Genomic DNA, 19018 nt, shown 5'->3' with positions numbered 1-19018 from the left:
TCCAACTAGATAACTTGAATATTAACTTAGATTTCAGCTAACTTAACTCGAAGAAATAGCTTCAATGCTCGGAGATTAACCCAACGGGAGGCCAAGATAGAAGTAACTGCATCCATTGAAGTACTGTCACGGGAGGAATAAAACCCCAGCTCAAGGACTCAATTCGTCAGCTCAAAGCAGCTCAACCAATCTTGTCCTAATAAGAACAAAAAGGGAGCTACAAGATGAGCCAAGAGTTTGGACAAATTAAATGTGCAAGAAATAACCTTTGAGTTAACCCATGAAGGAGCTGCGGGAGGAGCTAAGAGCTAGGACATAATAATGATGCAAGAAGTGACCCTTTAGAAAATCAAGATGACATTTAAGAGTGCATGAGATTTTGAACCACAATTGTGGCTAATCTTGGACTTGAAGAATACATGGGATTTTGAACCACAATTATGGTTAATCTTGGACCCAAAGAAATCGGCCAAGGCTAGGTGAAAGGGCCAAGATTTTTCTATAAATACCACCTAAAACCACATGCAAGAGCACTTCAAATAATCCTTCAAAAGCCTTCAAAATTTCGGTTTCCCCTCACCCTCACAAGTCTCGGCCGAAGTAAAGGAAGAAGGAAGAACGAATTTCGTGTAGTCCAGAGTTGCTTTTCCGTGTCAAAGTGCTGCTCGACCGAAGCCAGTGTTGGTTAGAGTTGCGCCGAAGTGCTGCCGAAATTTCAAGAGAAAGCTTTGTACAAGAAATCTGTAAGTGGGCTTTTGTTATGTACTTCGTTTCTATTTTAAACTTTGATATAAATAACGTGACATGCATGTTGGTGTGTCCCTTTTTCGAAAATGTCAGTGTGTTCTATTTTAAATTTCGATCGATTATGTGTTCTCTTCTAAGTTTCGAAGTTCTTGGTTCCGCTGTGTCTGGATGAATAACTCTGAAATCTGAATAGCTGAAAAATTCTGTCTGTTACTTCTGAATTCTGTTGCACTGTTACGATTCGAATTTGAAATGGGACAAGAATTGTAGTTCTGTTCTGGCCCCCATTGGTGGGTATAAAACCATGTTCTGTTCAGGCAACCATTGGTGGGTATAAAACCATGTTCTGGCCTCACCCCTTAGAGGACTAACATATTGGGGACAATTTGACCGTGGAAATGAGATGAGTAACAGTGTATTTTGTCTGTTCTGAAATGATTTGAATTTTTTTTGTTCTGTTCCGAATCATTTGATAAGTTTCGTCTCCTATTCGTTGTGTCTAGTCAAGAATATTGAGTTTTGAAAGTATGTTATGAAAGTATGTTAGAAGAAATTTTTAAAGAATTAAGTTCTATATGTATCTTTGGAATCGATCGACCCTCACTTGCTGAGTGTTTCCCAAAACACTCATCCCTTACAAATTTCAGATAAAAATGAAGAACAAATGAACGAGGAGGAGCAAGAAGCGTTTTGGGGATGGTGATCAAAATTCGAGAAATCAAGAAATTGTATTCCTTTTTGTTTAGCTTCTGAAAAACTCTGATGTAAAAGTTTATTTCCTTGTCATTGTAAGACAATATATTATTTATGAAAAAGACTGGTTTGATTTGATACGAGGCTTTATTGTTTTCAATGTAATTGTTAAACAATGCCGGATGTCACCGATGCTTCGGACTCGGGGCGTGACAAGTATATTTGGTTCTATTATGTGTAAACTAACTGATATGTGATGTTATTTAAAGTCTGCTATTGTAGTAGCAATTTCCCTTACAATCACTGATGTGAGTAAATGTATGATACAATGGACGCTTATTTGATTAAACAAACATCATGTTCATCCAGTTACGTCTTCACATAACTGAACTGTAATCTTAAGATTTGTTGTCTAAACTGCTTGAATGTTAAAAGACTGTTAAATTCCTTTTGAAGCGTATATTATTTTATTTCCGAATAAATGAGTTTTTATTTCAGTTATTGAGGGGGAGCTTTCTTATCCCTCAAACTGAAATATTTTCTTTTTATTCAGCTTTTAAAATCAGTTGTTGAGGGGGAGTTTTCTTTCAAAAGATCTCTCAAGCTGAAAAATGTTTTTAAAATAGTTTTTAATTCAGTTCTTGAGGGGGAGCTTTTTTATCCCTCGAACTGAAAGATTTCTTTTAAATGTATTTTCTCACTACAGAGGGAGAATCAGTTTTTAAATTGCTTTAATTGATCAAGTTTTGTGATCATAAAAAAGGGAGAGATTGTTGGAACATTTCATATTCACAATATTGATTTTGATGGTAAAAAAACTTGTTATTTTTTTCTAATGATTTACTATAGTGCGCAGGAAGCTGGAACCGATCAGGCTTTGAACTAATCAGTTAATTGAGCCAAACTAAAGCTATCAAGACGCAACTGAAGGTGCCAGCTGATTGCCCAAACTGAATCAGCTCAACTGACATATCAAAGAACGGTTCAACTGTTTGTCCAGCTGATAGGTGGTTCAGCAGGAGAACTTCAAAAGGAACACTTCACTGTGTTATCAGCTTATATTAGAGGCACAATTCTCTCAGTGTGTGAGAACAACTTCGGGTAGTATTCATTTTTCAGTTCTCACACACACACCCCCCACCACCCAAAATACAATCTTGCACAAAGACATTAAACTTGTGTATGTAGTCTTTGACACACAGACGTTAAACAAGTGTTGGCTGGGAGGTGCTGCCTTGAGTCTAGTCTAGGAGTTCAGTTAGGCAGTTGGTAAGTCCTAAGCTGGGTGGGTTTGTACAAGGTGTTATATAAATCAAAGTCTTCTAGTGTATCCTACCCGAGGCGGTAGAAGAGGTGACATAGGAGTAATTGAAGTCTCCGAACATCCATAAACATATCATGTGTCTTTTAATAGTTTAACTTTTGTTTTCAACTGATTTGATCAGCTAGAGCATCCGTCAGTTTAGTTGTCACCATAACTGAACTGATATATGCCACAACTGATTCCTCTATTTTCAGTTATTCAGTCGCACAATATATAAAATATATCAGTTTCTCTTAACGAAGAATTACTTCAAGTGTTTTTCGCTTGAATCTTAATCAAACTCGATTTAATTCATTGGTGTAAACATTCTTAGAACACCGAGCTATTGCAGCTCTTAGAGAATATTTTATTTGAAGCACTTCAAGGTGCCCAGCAAACGATCCTTCAGTGTGGTACAATTCCGTGGTGTCAGTCCACTCTTTGGGAGGTTGGATAAAGAAAAATATTTTTCCGATCTTTTATGTGACTAGAAGTCCCACCAAAAAGTTTGTGGCTGGATCAAGAGGTTACATAGAAAAGCCCATTCATTCGATTTGGCCAAGACCAAAACATAAGAGAAAGTTTTGCAATCTAGAGGAAGGCCTAGAGCCCGTAGTAATACCACAAAGCTAAATATTGAACGAAAGGCATTGAGAGTGAGTTGAAATAGGTGCACCTTGTAATAACTTCTCAGCTCTTGGAGGAACTTAGATAGAGGAAAGCGGAGACCTGCTTCTAACTGATGTTGGAAAAATGTATAATAACCATTGGAAGCTAGATAAGGCCAGTCTTTGGAGGTCGGAATGCTGATTTTGTGGGAAGAGAGAATGTGTCATGAAGCCGTAAGGTTTGACTCACTAGTAGGAGAGATGTGGGATGATAGGTGGCCATACCATAGTGTATCAGCATTGGTTATGTTTATTTGTTGATTCACATGACGGATTTCCTTACTAGGACGACTATGGCTTACGATCTCCTCCTCTTGGGAGTCAGGGGAAAGTTCGGGATCTTCAAAGGAAGTCCTAGTCTCATCAGACTCACTAGACCTCTCGGAAGCTCTCGAGGAATTGAACTCAGAATAAGAGGAAGACATGGATTTTAAGGGTAATTAAACAAGTAGGGAGGAAAACTTATCCAGAAGAAGCGTAGGAAAATACTGGAGGTAAAATACTATGGGAACGAGCAAATGAACCGTTGAAGTTGGACATAATGTTGGCCCGAGAAGAGAGCAACTCGTATCGTCGACGTGGCAGCCTGTCGACCAGCAACGGACAAGGGTTGGCGAAGACGAGGAGAGGCGGGGCGAGGCTGCATGCGAAGTGCGGAGAGGGAGGCGTGGCGAGCGTCGGCGAGGCGAGGCGAGGCGAGGCAGGGTAGTGGTTAGATAAGGCAATCTATCGAACAAGTGGAGGGCGAGGGCGAGAGTGCGCATGCGTGAGCAAGGCGAGGGCGATGGCGAAAGTGAGCAGGCGAGGGCGAGCGAGTTAGGGGAAGTGGAAAGGGAGAGTTAGTGAGTGAAAGGAGAAGAGAATATTGTGTGGGGAGAGGAGAATAAAGTGGGGTGGGGATAACATAACTATTTATAGGAGAGCCCAAAACAGATCTGGTCGTTCAAAAAAAGAAGGGTGATGAGTGGATGGTGTGTCTAGGGATATGAGAAGGTGATTCAATTTATAATATTAATTCATCTTGTTCCAAAATTTTCGGAGACTAATGGATAACAGGGGAAGAATGCACATGTAATGACCCGAATTCTTATTTTGAATGAAGTATTAATTAAGAGATAATTAAAGAGTTGTTAATTAAGTATTATTAACGAATTGATAATTTGGGATTAATCTGTTGGATCCACCGAATTTTAAATGGATAACCCGATTTACTTCCGATTACGTTATCTCGAGAAATCCAACCAGACCAATGAGATTCTGACACGTGGCAGATAAGATTGATACGGATTTCCGAACTAGTCCGGATGCAGCCTATAAATGGAAGCCGAATTCTTTTGTTTACTACACCGCATCCTTCAGAGAGAGAGAGTTCTAATCTTTTACCTTAGGTTTTTTAGCCAGTTTCTAGGGCACTTTGGTGTCGGGAAGTTTCGGAGCTAGTGTCGACTCGAGAGGGGGTCGGTGAACCGAGATCGAGACATCATCAGTGGGCTGACGACGGACGCGGGTATAATCCTAAAGCCTTTAGGAAGAACTTTATATCATGTTTGGTAATTCATAATCTGGTTTGATAGTGATTTCATATTGTTGGTATTGTCTAGGTTAAGAGCTTTCTGTCAGATTTTTTTAGTGAGGTACGTGATGTACTGACTGAGATATCCAAGCATAGTATACACACTTATATGTTGCATATTTATGTGTTGCATTATACATGTTTTACTGCTTTGGCATATTATGCATGACATATCATGTTGAGCCTGATATCTTTTGAGATATACCTCGTTTTTTGAGGCTGCTCAGCCCTATTCTGTATTGTGGACGATGGGGCATCGAGAGCTACAGTGTCCGACGGGACCCGCGGGCTCTGATGACCTGGACATTGTAGGTCCACGTCTTGATAATGAGTGTGGGAGCCAAAACATGCCTAGGGCAGATCAGAGACTACACACTCAGGGGTCTCTAGACTGAGCATGAGATTCTTGACTTGATCCTTGATATCCGAGCATATTGCATTTCGCATGGATCATATCTGTTTGTATACTCGTACATTCTCGTATTGGGCGATTGTCGCTCACGTCTCTATTTTCATCTTGGGCACCCCATTCCACGGGGCAGGTCTTAGGTTGGACGGTTCGGACAACCAGGGCAGTGGCTAGAGCAGTTGAGTTTTCGGTGGTGATCCAGAGGAGGTTTTATATGGTTCATCGTTTTATTATTTAGAATTATGTTTTCGATATGGTTGTATTAATATTTAAGACTGCTGTTGTTTGTTCTGTTTTATTTGGGTTGTAAGATGATTAAGTTATTTGGTTTCCGCTGTTTAATTGTTGTTATTAAGTTTTAATATTGCATGCTTATTAATCTGTTTAATAGTGGCTCGGGTAAGGGCGCTACATTTGGTGGTATCAGAGCATGCGAAGATTTTTGGGACATTGGTAATTCTGTTTTGAGGATTTAGAGGTTGATTTTGGTTTCCTTTCAGATGTCAGGAGATGGAAGCAGTCACAGAAGTGTGGGACATGGTCGTTATGGCGACGATGAGGCTGGCCGAGAACATCGTCGTAGAGATCGTGACGGAAGGCGTCACCGAGATCATGATGAAAGGAAACGTAGGAACCGTGTCAACATTATGGATTTCATGAAGATTGGACCTCCACCGTTGACTGGAGATGAGAATGTTGATGTTGCTGAAGCTTGGGTCGATATCATGGAGCAGTGTTTTTGAGTGCTGCACTATGACGAGAACGAGAAGATGGAGGTAGCTGATTTCATGATCCAAGGAAAAGCTCGGAAATGGTGGAAACCTGTTTCTGCCATTCTAGTTCAGTAGCATGGGCAGATTCGTTGGGAACATTTCCGTCAGGCCTTCATCAATCATCACTTTCCGCCAGCTCTTCGTCAGGCGAAGGAGATGGAACTGTTGACCATTAAGCAAGGAGATTCGAGCATCGATGATTACCAAAAGCGTTTTACGGATCTGTTGTCGTACGCTCCTCACATCAGTGAGAATTCTGCAGCAAAATATTCTCACTTTTTGAATGGTTTGAAACAGGAGATTTTTGTTTGGGTTTCAGTCTGTGACGATCCTACTTCGTACGAATGATTAGTGAATCGTTGTCGTCAAATAGAGATCAGTATTGCTAGGAGGAAGGCTATGCAAGCTAGCAAAATTTCTAGTTCGTTGTGACCGAGGGGTCAGTCTTTCAAGAAGTCTGCATCTTCTTCTTCTTCCGGTTCTGAAGGGGTGTACAACTTTGGTAGGAAAAAGCTGCAATGTGGCCACTGCGGAGGAAATCACTAGTCGAAAAATTGCCGAAAAATAACAGGTGCTTGTTTCAATTGTGGTGGTTTTGGTCACATGAAGAGGGATTGCCCTAATTTGGAGAATCAGAGTGTAGGCGGAGGTTCTATGGCAGGGTCTTACAGTGGAAAACAGTCTGAGGCCACTGTGCAACAGAAAGGTTTTCCTGCTCAAGGTTCTCGTCGTGTTGGAATATCACAAGGATCTCAGCAACGTCCACGAGTTCAAGGGCAAGTGTTTGCCCTAAACCAAGAACAAGCTGAGGAGCAAAACGAGAGAGTCATTGCAGGAAATTTTATCTTATGTGGTATTCCTGCATATGTATGAATTGACACTGGGGCATCGCATTCATTCATAGCATCAATGTTTGTTAAGAAGCATAAATTACCCTACGTGTCATTAGATGTTTTGATGTCGGTGTCTATACCGATGGGACAAGAGGTTTTATTTAAGCGACTTGTAGTAGACTGTTTGTTAGAGTTTGAGGGAAAATACTTGTCTGCCAATTTGATGATATTGGCTATGGAAGATTTCGATTGTATTATGGGAATCGACCTATTGACTAAGTATAGAGCGACGGTAGATTGTTATCAACGTCTCGTTCAGTTTCGTCCAGAAGGAGACGAGAATTGGTTTTTCTTCGGCGAGGGAGCTCGACCTCCAATGCCAGTAGTGTCTGCTGTAAAGGCACAACGGGCTTTAGCGAAAGGAGGAGAAGGATACCTCATTTATGCTATTGACGTATCGAAGGATGTGATCGACGTGAAGAACACTCCAGTTGTCGATGAATTTCCTGATGTTTTCCCGGATGAGATTCCTGGATTTCCTCCGGAGAGGAAAGTGGAAGCGGAGATTGAGTTGGTACCAGGAACTGCACCTATCTCCAGAGCGCCTTATAGATTGGCACCAACGGAGATGAAAGAGTTGAAGCAACAGTTACAAGATCTTCTTGACAAGGGGTACATTAGACCCAGTGTGTCTCCTTGGGGAGCACCAGTGTTGTTCGTTAAAAAGAATGATGGGTCTATGCGGCTTTGCATAGATTATAGACAGCTGAACCGAGTAACACTCAAGAATAAATATCTGTTACCACGGATTGATGACTTGTTTGATCAACTGCAAGGAACTTCAGTGTACTCGAAGATCGATTTACGGTCTGGGTATCATCAACTTCGAGTTCATCAACGTGATATCCCTAAGACTGCATTTCGAACAAGGTATGGGCATTACGCGTTTCTAGTGATGCCGTTTGGTTTGACGAATGCTCCAGCAATATTTATGAATTTGATGAACCGAGTATTCCAGGAGTATCTTGACAGGTTTGTCATTGTCTTTATTGATGACATACTGGTATACTCTCGTAGTCTTGAAGAGCATGTACAACATTTAAGGATTGTGTTACTAACCTTAAGGAATCACCAACTTATGCATTCTGGCTGTTTCTGGTATTAATTATTTTTTAATAATAATTGTAAAAAGATAGTACAAGTACAAATACTCTGGACATCCCAGCGAGAGTCAATAACCGTAAAATCACCTATTACATATCATCTATAACAGAAACCGCACTATGAATATACCGAAAGCTCAGAATCTTAATCTTTTGGTATTAATTTGAATCACCGGATTGTGGAGACTGATGTTGTCTGAAACGTCTGCCCTTTTTAAAGTTTAAAAGTACTAGAAATTTTTTTTTTCAAACCTCACATAGCATTCGGCCGAACCATAAAATATTTTGGAATCATTTTAAAATAAAACAATCAATTATATATTTGAGAAATACAGTCCATACTATAATATCTCAAAAATCACTCAAAAGCATAAATAAAAAGTCGTAAAAATCTTTAACATAAATCATAATCATAAATGCGGAAAGCTAGAAGCGCTGGTCCTCGGGTCGTGTGCACCTTCATTCCAGTCATGTCAACCATCAAGCTATCAAGACCTCCCATAACATTAATATCATAAACACCTGCATCAATCACACCTAGTGAGTCTAAAGACTCAACACACCATAATCTTGATAACAAGTAATACGTATAAAATCACATGCAACAGTGAAAAATACTTGTACTTAAAATATCGTTTTCATGAAGATGCATAAACTTTAAACATGAATATTTCGTAAACATTTTCATGATGCATAACTTAAACCTCAACATTTATCTTTTTCCTCATTTCATAACATAAATATCCTTTTATCATGATCATAAATATTTTCCTTTATTGAATTCAGATCATTAATTGTGACTTTCCTCAATCCTCAAAAGTCGATGGATCCATCTACATGTAACCACAGTACTGGGTGGCGGGGATATCACTGACATAAGATCGTCGACTGAGCCTTGGCCTACATAAGATCGTCGACTGAGCCTTGGCCTATCCTCAATCATATCCTCATATCCTCGTTAGTCACAATTACTTCACTTTCATCAACGTTTCATATTTTCATCACTTTCATGCCCAAACATCATTTTCTTTTGAAACCAAGCATGCAACATATATTTTAAATGTCTTCCTTAAATCATAAAATCAAATAGACATTTAAAACTCATAATTTCATCATGTAAAATTCATAACCATTTAAAAATAATCATAATATCATAAAAACAGCATTTAGAGCACTGTAAAATGACTGTTTTACCCCTAGACGTACAATTTTTTGTTTTTGACTTTTTCTTGATTTCTTGACTCTAACATGTCCCAAATAATTATTTAAACTTAAATTAAAATTTCCATAATTTTATTTAGCTTAAACTAGGCTTTTCAATTTATCTTTAATTAATTGTTTTGACGATGTTTTTTATCATGAAAAATTCCAAACTTTATTATAAAATTTCTAAATTAAAAACTTAGTCTTTTTTATATTATTTTAGCCCTTATGAACCACGACTTGACCCCCGCGAGCCGCGTTTAGATTTATTTTGACTTTTAAAGACCCTAATTCGAACCCCTAGATCACCCTTGAGCCAACTTGGGATTCTATCGAGCCAAGCCCGAGCCAAGCCCTTATTAACCCATTATATGGATCCTACTGGAGCGTTATGACTCCACGAACCAGCCCCTGGCTCGAAGCACACGCCCTGCAACCCCCACTATTTCTCGACCGAGAGCCCTTGCAGCAAAGGACTCTTGATTTCGTGTCCAGGTCCTTACCAATGAGCCCAGCCCCTGAACCAACCACTCACACACCTTCCTAGGACCCTTAAGACTCACCCTAGCCCAGCCCCTAAGCCTTGGACCGAACCCCTCAGCCCCTGAATGCCAGCCCTCCTACTCGAGTCCTAGCTTGGCTAGGACTCTTCCCTCGACTGAACCATCCCCTGGCAGAGCCCTGGCCCAAGCCGTGACCCTCCAGCCCCTTTCCACAAGGAACCCGATCACTCAATAACCCCATGACAGCCGAAATTGCTTCAAGCTTGGTTTGCTTGTTTTCCTTCGACTTTGGTGATTAGTGTGTGTGTGTTAGGACCTTAACTCATGTATAAACATCGCTTGTTCATAACCTAAGATCATGGCAGCCCTTTTACATAATAAAACCATGAATTTGCATCAAAATCTCAAGTTTCCCCATATGTGAATGCAATATTTCGAAAATAATCAAAGAAACTCTATGCTTTTCATACACACGATATTTAAAACGATAATACGATGTGATAGATGAGAAAAGGAGATATATGGCGTGCCTTTGCGTTTAAAACGCACGAAAACGTTGGCGATTGAAGAACGAGAACTTTGGCTTTGAAACTCCCTTGATTTATGCAACTTTTCTTCAAAATATTTGAGTGTGTGCCGTGTGAATTTGAGAGGGTTTGTGAGGTGAGTGTCGTGAGTTACAAGGGGTTATGGGGATGGTTTACATATTTTATACTAATTAATTCACTAATTAAGGCTTAGGCCTATTAAGCATAAGTTTAGGCCCACTAGTACTTGATTAGGATTTAATTAAAATATTAAAATAGTTTTGTCAAAATAAGTTTGTGGATTTAATAGCCGGATTGTCAAAAAGTTTGTATTTTGTTGAAAAACCAACATCGATAAAATTTATGTTCCGGCGTATAAAATCACCTCAAAAACCTCTTATTTTCCAAAAATGTGAAAAAACATCACCCTTAATTTAAATAATTAAAAACAATTATTTAATAAAAATATTTTCTATTTTTCAGCCCTCGATCTCTGTTCTTCGATCGCAACTCGAATAACATTTTAAAAATACATTTTAATACGATAATGTAGAAAAATATATTTTAAACATGTCAATATGAACTACATAATTAATTAATGCAATTAAAATATTTAATTAAAATACAAAAGAATTTAATAATTGCATGCATGTGGTTTGCGTGGACCTTTATATCTTTCGGGACGTTACATTGTCTCTCTTGTGATAGCCGTGAACAATCCTTCTTTGGATGCATCTATTGGAGATCAAGCATGTGTATTCTAACTTCGGTCGAGCTGTTGTTTGTGGCGCAACTCGAGCCGTTAACTTGACAGCTAATTTTGACTACATTGAATTGTTTATGCAACCCAATATAAATACTCTAGAAGCTCATTGCAGAGCAAAATAAAATTTTTATTCTTCAAATCTAGGGCTGGGAAAATATTCTGAAATATCAAAATACCGAAATACCGTACCGAAAAAATACCAAAAAAATCGATATACCGAAAATTTTGGTATGGTATTATACCGTACCGAAATTTTCGGTATCGGTATCGGTACGTAATTATTTTTTTTCAAATAATTTTTTTATTATTATTTTTTTAAAATTTAAGTTCGGTATACCGAAAAAATGTCGGTATACCGATAATATTTTCGGTATACCGAAATTTTTTCGATATACCGACAAAATTTTCGGTGTCGGTACGGTATCCGGTATGAACTTTTTTATATCGAAAATTCGGTATACCGAATTTCCGGTATCGATATCGGTATAGAAAAATTCCATACCGATATTTACGGTACGGTATACGGTATCGTAGTTCGGTACGGTATGCGACCTCTATTCAAATCAGAGAAAATAAAGATATGTTCATAGAAGGATAGGAAATAAATTATCCACTTGTTAATGAAAATCTCATTTCATTTTTTTTTTACATTATTATCATTATTTATACACCAAATAACGGGACACGTGTCACATAATAAATTAGGTTTCATTTTCACCGATACCACCCTGCCTCCACAGGTCACAGTTTACTTGTTCCGATTCCCCTTCTTTAAACAGCAGCCGCTGTGAGTTAACGGTGCAATTAGCAAAGTAAGAAACAGGAAATCAAGGCTGGAAATGGCGAGGCGATTGCGATCGGCGCTTCCTCTCCTCCGAAGAACCCTAACCACCGATGCCCAGAAAGCGTTCGTCTACCCTACCTTCGCTAACGCTGAGGTATTACCGAGAATTTGTCTTATTACATGAACAAATGGTGCGATTTGTTTTATTTTCTTTCTTTCCGATCTTGATCTGCTCGGAAGAATTATTTAGACCTTTAGATTTAGTGTTCACGTCAAATTTATCGGACTCCTGGCGTGTTTTATCCCTTGCTGTAACTGAATTTGGTCAACGTAATTTCAGTTTTTTAAAATCTTTTTTTTTTGGGGGGTTTTCTGGCATTTCATGTACTTTTCCCGATAAGCGAGTACATTGTTCTTCTAAATGTCGACGTTAAGTTCCGCCTATTTCCAAAAAGTATCGCCATTTATAACTGGGGAGTCATCATTTCTGTCGTAAACAACTAGAAGGAAAGCAACGGAAAGTAGAATAAATATTGGCTTTCAGTGTTACGTGATGTTTAAGACGATTGTGATTGTTATGTTGTCTTGAAATACTTTTATGGAGAGTCCCTAGATAAGTGGGCTTCTATTCAGCTGGTTGTTATTTATTGCAGTTTTCGAGGAACTATTCAACGACCTCTCCTGTGAAGGAGCAGAAAGTCAAGGTAATTGTCTTTTTTTTTGCGGTTGTACGTCATTTGACTACATTGATGCATATTGCGTATGCATTCATGTCATTGTAACTAGAAAGTACACTTCTTTCACAGGAAACAATAACGAAATTTTCACCGAGTAGATGATTTGAGTTATCTGAGCTGAAGGTTACCGTGAATAAATATTTTATTTGTATTGATTTTCTAAGTCTGAATCATTGTTCTTTGCCACCAGTATATGTTCTATGGATATTCATTGTTATCACCCAGACAGTTCTTTTATCCTTATGAATGCTGCAAAAGATATTCGTTTATCAAGCCTTTGTATTTCTGCCTTTTTTTTAATATATGTTTTGAAGCAGACTGAGGCTTATGTTTGTCAGTGTTGTCATTATAAATATACTTATGATATAACTATTCTTATTTATTTTATCTACAGTACATAGATTATCAGTAGGCTCTGTATGTATCTAACTTTGGTGCTTGTTTTATGAACAGTGTTACATTTTTTTTTAAATAATGTAGTTCTTCCACAGAACTGACATTTAACTCAAATTTTGCCGAGGGCTAAAGTTCGTTTCTGAACTCCTTCAGATAATCAGATCCATACGATACTATTTGGGTTACTTGATTGTCTAATATCAGAAGTTTACTCCTTGAAAAACTTATTCTTATCTTGATTTGTTTTTATTCATAAATGTGTGATTTATGATGTGTATATGTGACCATGATTGATGATTTTTTGCTAGGATGTTGAATTATTGATTTTCCCTTACCCCTTTTCAACACCTTTTTTGCTGATGTAAGAATTTTGGAGAAGTCCATAACAAATGCTGCTGAGACGTTTCTTGCTTCCCTGATAATCTTTTGAACCCCCCCTTTTTTTGTATTGGATTTAGGTACCCTTTGCAATGTATGGTGTCTCAGGAAACTATGCTTCGGCATTGTACCTTGCAGCTGTTAAAGCAAATGTTCTGGACAAGGTTGAATCTGAGCTTCTTGTTCTTATCGAGGCTTCAAAGAAAAGCCCCAAATTTTCTCAATTCATGAAAGATCTATCTGTGACTGCGGATATCAGAGTGAAGGCCATGCATGATATTGGTTCTCAGGCTAAGTTTGATAACATAACAAAGAACTTTTTGGGTATGTGCTTTTGCAAATGAGTGCATGGTATTTCAGAATGATTTTTGTCGTTATGTTAGTATGTGTCTGTAAATGCTATTCAGTATGGGAGACTTCTTTTGCCTTGCCCTTGATCTGGAAGTGGTTTATTGGCTCTCTAATATATTATATAAGCGCGGAAGTAAACAATCAAATGAGTATGACTTTGTTGTTGCAATACAGTAAATCTTACCACTTACATCTAGAGATGGGGGTTATATCACTTTGGTAGGTCATGCTAATGTTGAGGACTATTTGAATTCACCACGGTAAGAGTATCTAATGACTTTGTTTATTAGCTTTGAGATATGAGAGTCATTCCTCTGTGCTAGTTCCTTTTCATTATGCCTCTTCTGACTCTCTAGTAACTTAATGTTTTTTATTTATTATTTTCCTCTTAATTTCGACGGTATAGAGCTTCCATGTTTATGCACTCTTAACTAGTTTGTTGGCTCCATCCTTGTTACTTTGCTGTGAAAGGCTATTTTCTCCTTTATGGTTTCATTTGTCTAAGTGGAAACTAAATACTTGAGGTGGGTCTTGTAGTTTGTACTACGCAGTAACCAGTATCATGATTTAGTAAGTCTTTAAAAAAAAGTTAAAACTATATAGCACTAAATTTCCACGTGGTTCTCTTACTCAGAGATTTGAGGTGTGAAACTTGCTGGAACTTTATACAATTATTATACTCTTTTGTACCTATTATATACCACTATTTTTCCATGTGGTTCTCTTACTCAGAGATTTGAGGCATTTGAAACTGGCTGGAACTATGTACAATTATTATACTCTTTTATACCAATAAGGTTTCTTTTCATCACGTGTTAGTTATGCAGCAACATTTTTTATTGGGTTGCTTATCTGAAGTCTCGTACCCTGTTGGATTTGCTTATCTGCAGTTTTATCCCTTCTTGGATTTGCGTTATTTGGGCAAAACTTTGTTTAAAATTTCATTGTAAGCTGGAAATCTCAGGGGCTTAAGATTTTTGAATTTAAGACATTCTTAGCATGCAAGTTGACTATTCCTTATTTCTTTGTTTTTTTCACTTGTAAACATTTTGCTTAATCACAAGGACCGGTAATAGAAACAAACAGATGCACAACATCTTTTACAAACTTCTATTCTAGAACTTCAGAAGAAACTAAGACTCAATCTGCAACTATCTGCTTTGTCATTCATCTAACCCCTACTCCTTTGACATGATCAAAATCTTGATAGTCAATGCCACCTTGGAGCTTGCCGTCTCTTATTTTATGTTTTGGTCGACCATCCAGCCGATTGTCTTTCTTATCACATTGTCTGATTGTATCATCTTTGTGCAAATATAAAATGTCTTATGGCATTTGGTCGGACCAGCTGTTGTTGCTGAATCAGGGAGGTTGGGACATATAGAACGGATAGCCCAGAGATTCTCAGAGCTGACCATGGCACATAGAGGGGAAGTTAAAGCTACTGTAACCTCTGTTATTGTAAGTTATCGTTTGGAATGTTATTTTAGATAGAATAATCTTTTCGACTTTTGCAAATCATATCCACGCTATCTTGGTACCGGATTTGTGCTTGTGCAGCATCTATAACTATCATACCATGGGACATGTCTTCATATCTAAGTGTGTGAAGGGGTTAGAAAAAATATCCGTGCTTATATTATGTATTATATGCTATTTATTTCTATATAAAATATATAGGATTAGAAAAACATTTTCACAAGCAAATTATCTATTATTATCATATACTAAGCATCTTTGTTTCCTATCAAAAAAATATATACCAAGCATCAAGAATCCATAGAAATTATGTATAATTTTCTTTAAAAAATGTCATCATCATAACACATTCCCGTTAGTGGTCAGCTACGTGAATATTAGTTCTCCAAACTAAACTATCTTAAACCAAGATCTAATATATCTTCTTTAAACACATTTATCCAATTTTCAATGGCTTACCCCTATTTCTACTCCTTCCATTAAGCAGTCAATGTCGGATTGGAGCATTCACATGACAAAATCATGTTAGACGTCTGTCCCTAATTTTATCTTCTATGGGAACTACTCCTAAATAACTCATAATCATTTCATTCTTAATTCTATCCTTGTGCGTTTTGCCACACATTCATCTCAACACACGCATCTCTGTTACCGCCATCTTATGCATATGTAGTCTTGTAGTGGCCCAACACTCTGAACCATAAAGCATAGATGGTCGAACAATAATCTTATAACATTTTCCTTTCAATCTCGCATGCATCTTTCTATCACATAAGACTTCTGATGTCATCCTCCATTTCATCCACCCTGCTTTAATCCTATGGTCTATATCCTCTTTAATCTCCACGGTGTTTTGGATAATAATACTTAAATAATGAAAAACTTCACACTCTGGGACTTGGTCTACCCATTCATCTAGATTCAGGACCAAAGTTACAAGCTAAACATTCAGTTTTTGAATGATTAATTCCAAAACCTTACTCTCAAGAGCTTCAGTGCCTTGGTGTATATTGTTTACATGTGATATTGTCCAGATAGACGAAACTAAAGAAATAAATAAAAAATTAGATAGATGGCCCTCATACTGAACATGCCCCGTTAGCTCATTCTTAACCAATGCAAAGAGGAAAGAGCTTAAAGCCGATCGTTGATGAATTCTTGCCACAGGAAATTCATGACATCCCTCCAACAGACCTAACACTACTTACGGTACCTTCATACATATGTTTAATGATCTCGATGTAGCATTGAGGCACATGCTTCTTTTTAAGTACCCACCAGATTAATTCTCTAGGCACTCTATCATAGGCTTTCTCTAAGTCGATAAATACCATATTCGGTCTCTTCTGTCTTCCATTGTAGACCTAGTCGACATAAACCAAATTGGTTCTCTGATACAGTAGTGATACTCCTAAGTCTCCAATCTATCACTCGTTCCCATAGTTTCATCGTATGACTCATAGGTTTAATCTCTCTATAGTTTGAGCAGTCCTGTATATCTCATTTATTTTTATAAATAAATTGGTACTACAATACTATGTCTCTAAGATTCTGGCATTTTCCTAATATCTAGATTCTTATTAAAGAGTCTAGTCAACCATTGGATCCCAACTTCCCCTAGACACTTCCATACCTCAATTGGGATCTCATCCGGTCAAACTGCGTTCTCCAGTTTCATCCTCTTCAGTGCCTCTATTATTTCCTTAGCACTAGCTCTACGATGAAACACAAATGCCTTACTACCTGCATCTCATGTCTACCCACGCTTAATTCCTCCGTGCTTGTCTCTTATATGAAGTTCTTAAAGTAATCCCTCCACCTATCTAGGATAACTTTATCTTGCATTTAAATTCTACGGTCTTCATGCTTGATACCCCTGGCATGACTCAAGTCTTTAGTGTTTCGATCTCTGACTTTCGCTATCTTAAAAATATTCTCATTCTTTTGTACTAACTTATCATACAAATCATTGTACGTTTTTTCTTAGCATCTCCTACTGCTCTACTACTGAGTCTCGTGGCTCATGTATACAGCTCATATGATCTTTGATCTCTAACTTCTTGCCAATTCTTTAACCTTATTTTATTTTTCATAATATTTGTTGCACCTCATTGTCTTGCCACCATGTCTCCTGGTCGTGTCCCTTCCCTTTAACCTCTCCAAGTACTTCTCTCACCCCACTCCTTATATGGCTAGTCATGAGTTCAAATAACTCAGATGTATTGGCCTTATACTTACGCCTTACATTCTCACATTCTTCTAGGACTATCTGACTATCTAAAATCTTATTCTTAAGAGTTTGGCATACGTATCTCTTCATAGTCCACTATTTGATTTTTGGCCTAATATGACATTTGTTTACTCTGCTTCTACCCTTAAGGCAAACATATAAGATTAATAGACTATGTTGGGTCGTCAAATATTTTCCCGGTATAACACTACAAGTTTACAATCACCTAGGTCTTGTCTGCTCACAAGAATATAAAATTGGTCTTACCCAGACTACTTCCCCGATCTTCCACCCTAAGGCTGCTTAGGCTGGCCGACTAGCACCTTTTTGGTGGGGTCGGCCGACGTCTGCCTAGGACGATATTTAGGACATTGAGTAAGGCGGGATAACCCTTGCCTATTTATCACTGTAACCGGGCGCTGCAACGCACCTAGCTCATTTGAACTACACTCGAGCGTAGGTGAAGCGTGTCGCTTAAAGTGGGTGACGACCTAGCATTTCGCGTTAATCTGTTTGAACTGATATCCATGTGAAGAGGTGTGATGCAATAGCTGATGGGCTGTCACAGGCCTAACATCAACAGTGATATATTTTTTACGGTGCTAGGCTATCAGCAACATAACACCAACACTCCTCCTATATCCGGGCTCGTGATCGGCCATCTAAACGGGCGGAGTTTTCTTTAAAAAAAACATATGTTACGTCAATTATATTTTGTTGTTTTATAAGTCGATATTATAATAAGTTATTGATAATTTTATAACAATCCATTCTGTACTTGCAGTGCTTCTGCTTTGTCTTCTAAGTTATTTGTATTTGGCATCAACGCAGGCCAAATATTTATTAATGTTCAGCAATGTTAGCTTGGCAATTATCAATCCCGAGCATGCCATAAGAAAAATATTATTTCGACTAATTTTTTCTGAATTTTTTGTCAAGTCTTTTATTCTTTATCTTTTCTTTCTCACGATTCCTGTTCCTGAATGGCCAGGATCTACCTCCGGAGGAGGAGAAAGAATTGAAGGAGACATTGCAGGATATACTTGGGCAAGGGAAGACAGTTAAGCTTGAAAAGAAGGTGTGTCCTTTCAATCATTTCTTATTTTCCCCCCCAAAAAAAAACACACACCCACATTTTAACTGTTGGTGGTTTCGTCCCCATCGATAATATGAATCCACAATTTTACCGGTTGATCTGCAGGTTGATCCCAGCATTCTTGGTGGACTCGTGGTTGAATTCCAGCAAAAAGTTTTCGACATGTCCATAAAGACTAGGGCACTTCAGATGGAGCGATTCCTACGCCAGCCTATCAACTTGGATGCCCCATAAATGGTTAGAATATGTACAACACATTTTCATTGTCATGTTCCCAATCATTTGGCCTAAATATTCGGAGATTGGCGAGCAACTTTTATTTTGGTGGTGTGGTGATCATGAACTCTTTTGATGCTCACAATGTGTTGTCCGGCGCTTGCAAATAAAAGCTAACCCTGTTTTTATC

At 38.1% G+C, this 19018-nt stretch overlaps 2 protein-coding genes across 2 annotated transcripts; both read left to right on the top strand.

Annotated features, from left to right (window-relative positions):
• Positions 1-6769: 6769 nt before the first annotated feature.
• LOC140988299 (uncharacterized) lies at positions 6770-8082 on the top strand. The gene is made up of 3 exons (XM_073457331.1): positions 6770-7019; positions 7071-7573; positions 8077-8082. Exons 1-3 carry the CDS (start codon positions 6770-6772, stop codon positions 8080-8082), a joined length of 759 nt encoding a protein of 252 aa, XP_073313432.1.
• A 3798-nt stretch (positions 8083-11880) lies between these two features.
• LOC140987929 (ATP synthase subunit O, mitochondrial-like) lies at positions 11881-19018 on the top strand. Its single transcript, XM_073456692.1, has 6 exons — positions 11881-12099; positions 12599-12649; positions 13537-13780; positions 15156-15268; positions 18508-18594; positions 18718-19018. Exons 1-6 carry the CDS (start codon positions 12001-12003, stop codon positions 18844-18846), a joined length of 723 nt encoding a protein of 240 aa, XP_073312793.1. The 5' UTR covers positions 11881-12000; the 3' UTR covers positions 18847-19018.

Source organism: Primulina huaijiensis, chromosome 11 (assembly GCF_012295235.1).
Source record: "Primulina huaijiensis isolate GDHJ02 chromosome 11, ASM1229523v2, whole genome shotgun sequence".
NCBI classification, from domain to species: Eukaryota; Viridiplantae; Streptophyta; class Magnoliopsida; order Lamiales; family Gesneriaceae; genus Primulina; species Primulina huaijiensis.
This window is presented reverse-complemented; position numbering and strand designations above follow the sequence as displayed.

Coding starts and splice junctions, on each gene's coding strand:
- LOC140988299 (XM_073457331.1), top strand. CDS start 6,770: ATGAAGAGGGATTGCCCTAATTTGGAGAATCAGAGTGTAGGCGGAGGT. Junction 7,020..7,070: donor AGGAAATTTTATCTTATGTG/GTATTCCTGCAT, acceptor ATTCATTCATAG/CATCAATGTTTGTTAAGAAG.
- LOC140987929 (XM_073456692.1), top strand. CDS start 12,001: ATGGCGAGGCGATTGCGATCGGCGCTTCCTCTCCTCCGAAGAACCCTA. Junction 12,100..12,598: donor CTACCTTCGCTAACGCTGAG/GTATTACCGAGA, acceptor TATTTATTGCAG/TTTTCGAGGAACTATTCAAC. Junction 13,781..15,155: donor CATAACAAAGAACTTTTTGG/GTATGTGCTTTT, acceptor TGGTCGGACCAG/CTGTTGTTGCTGAATCAGGG.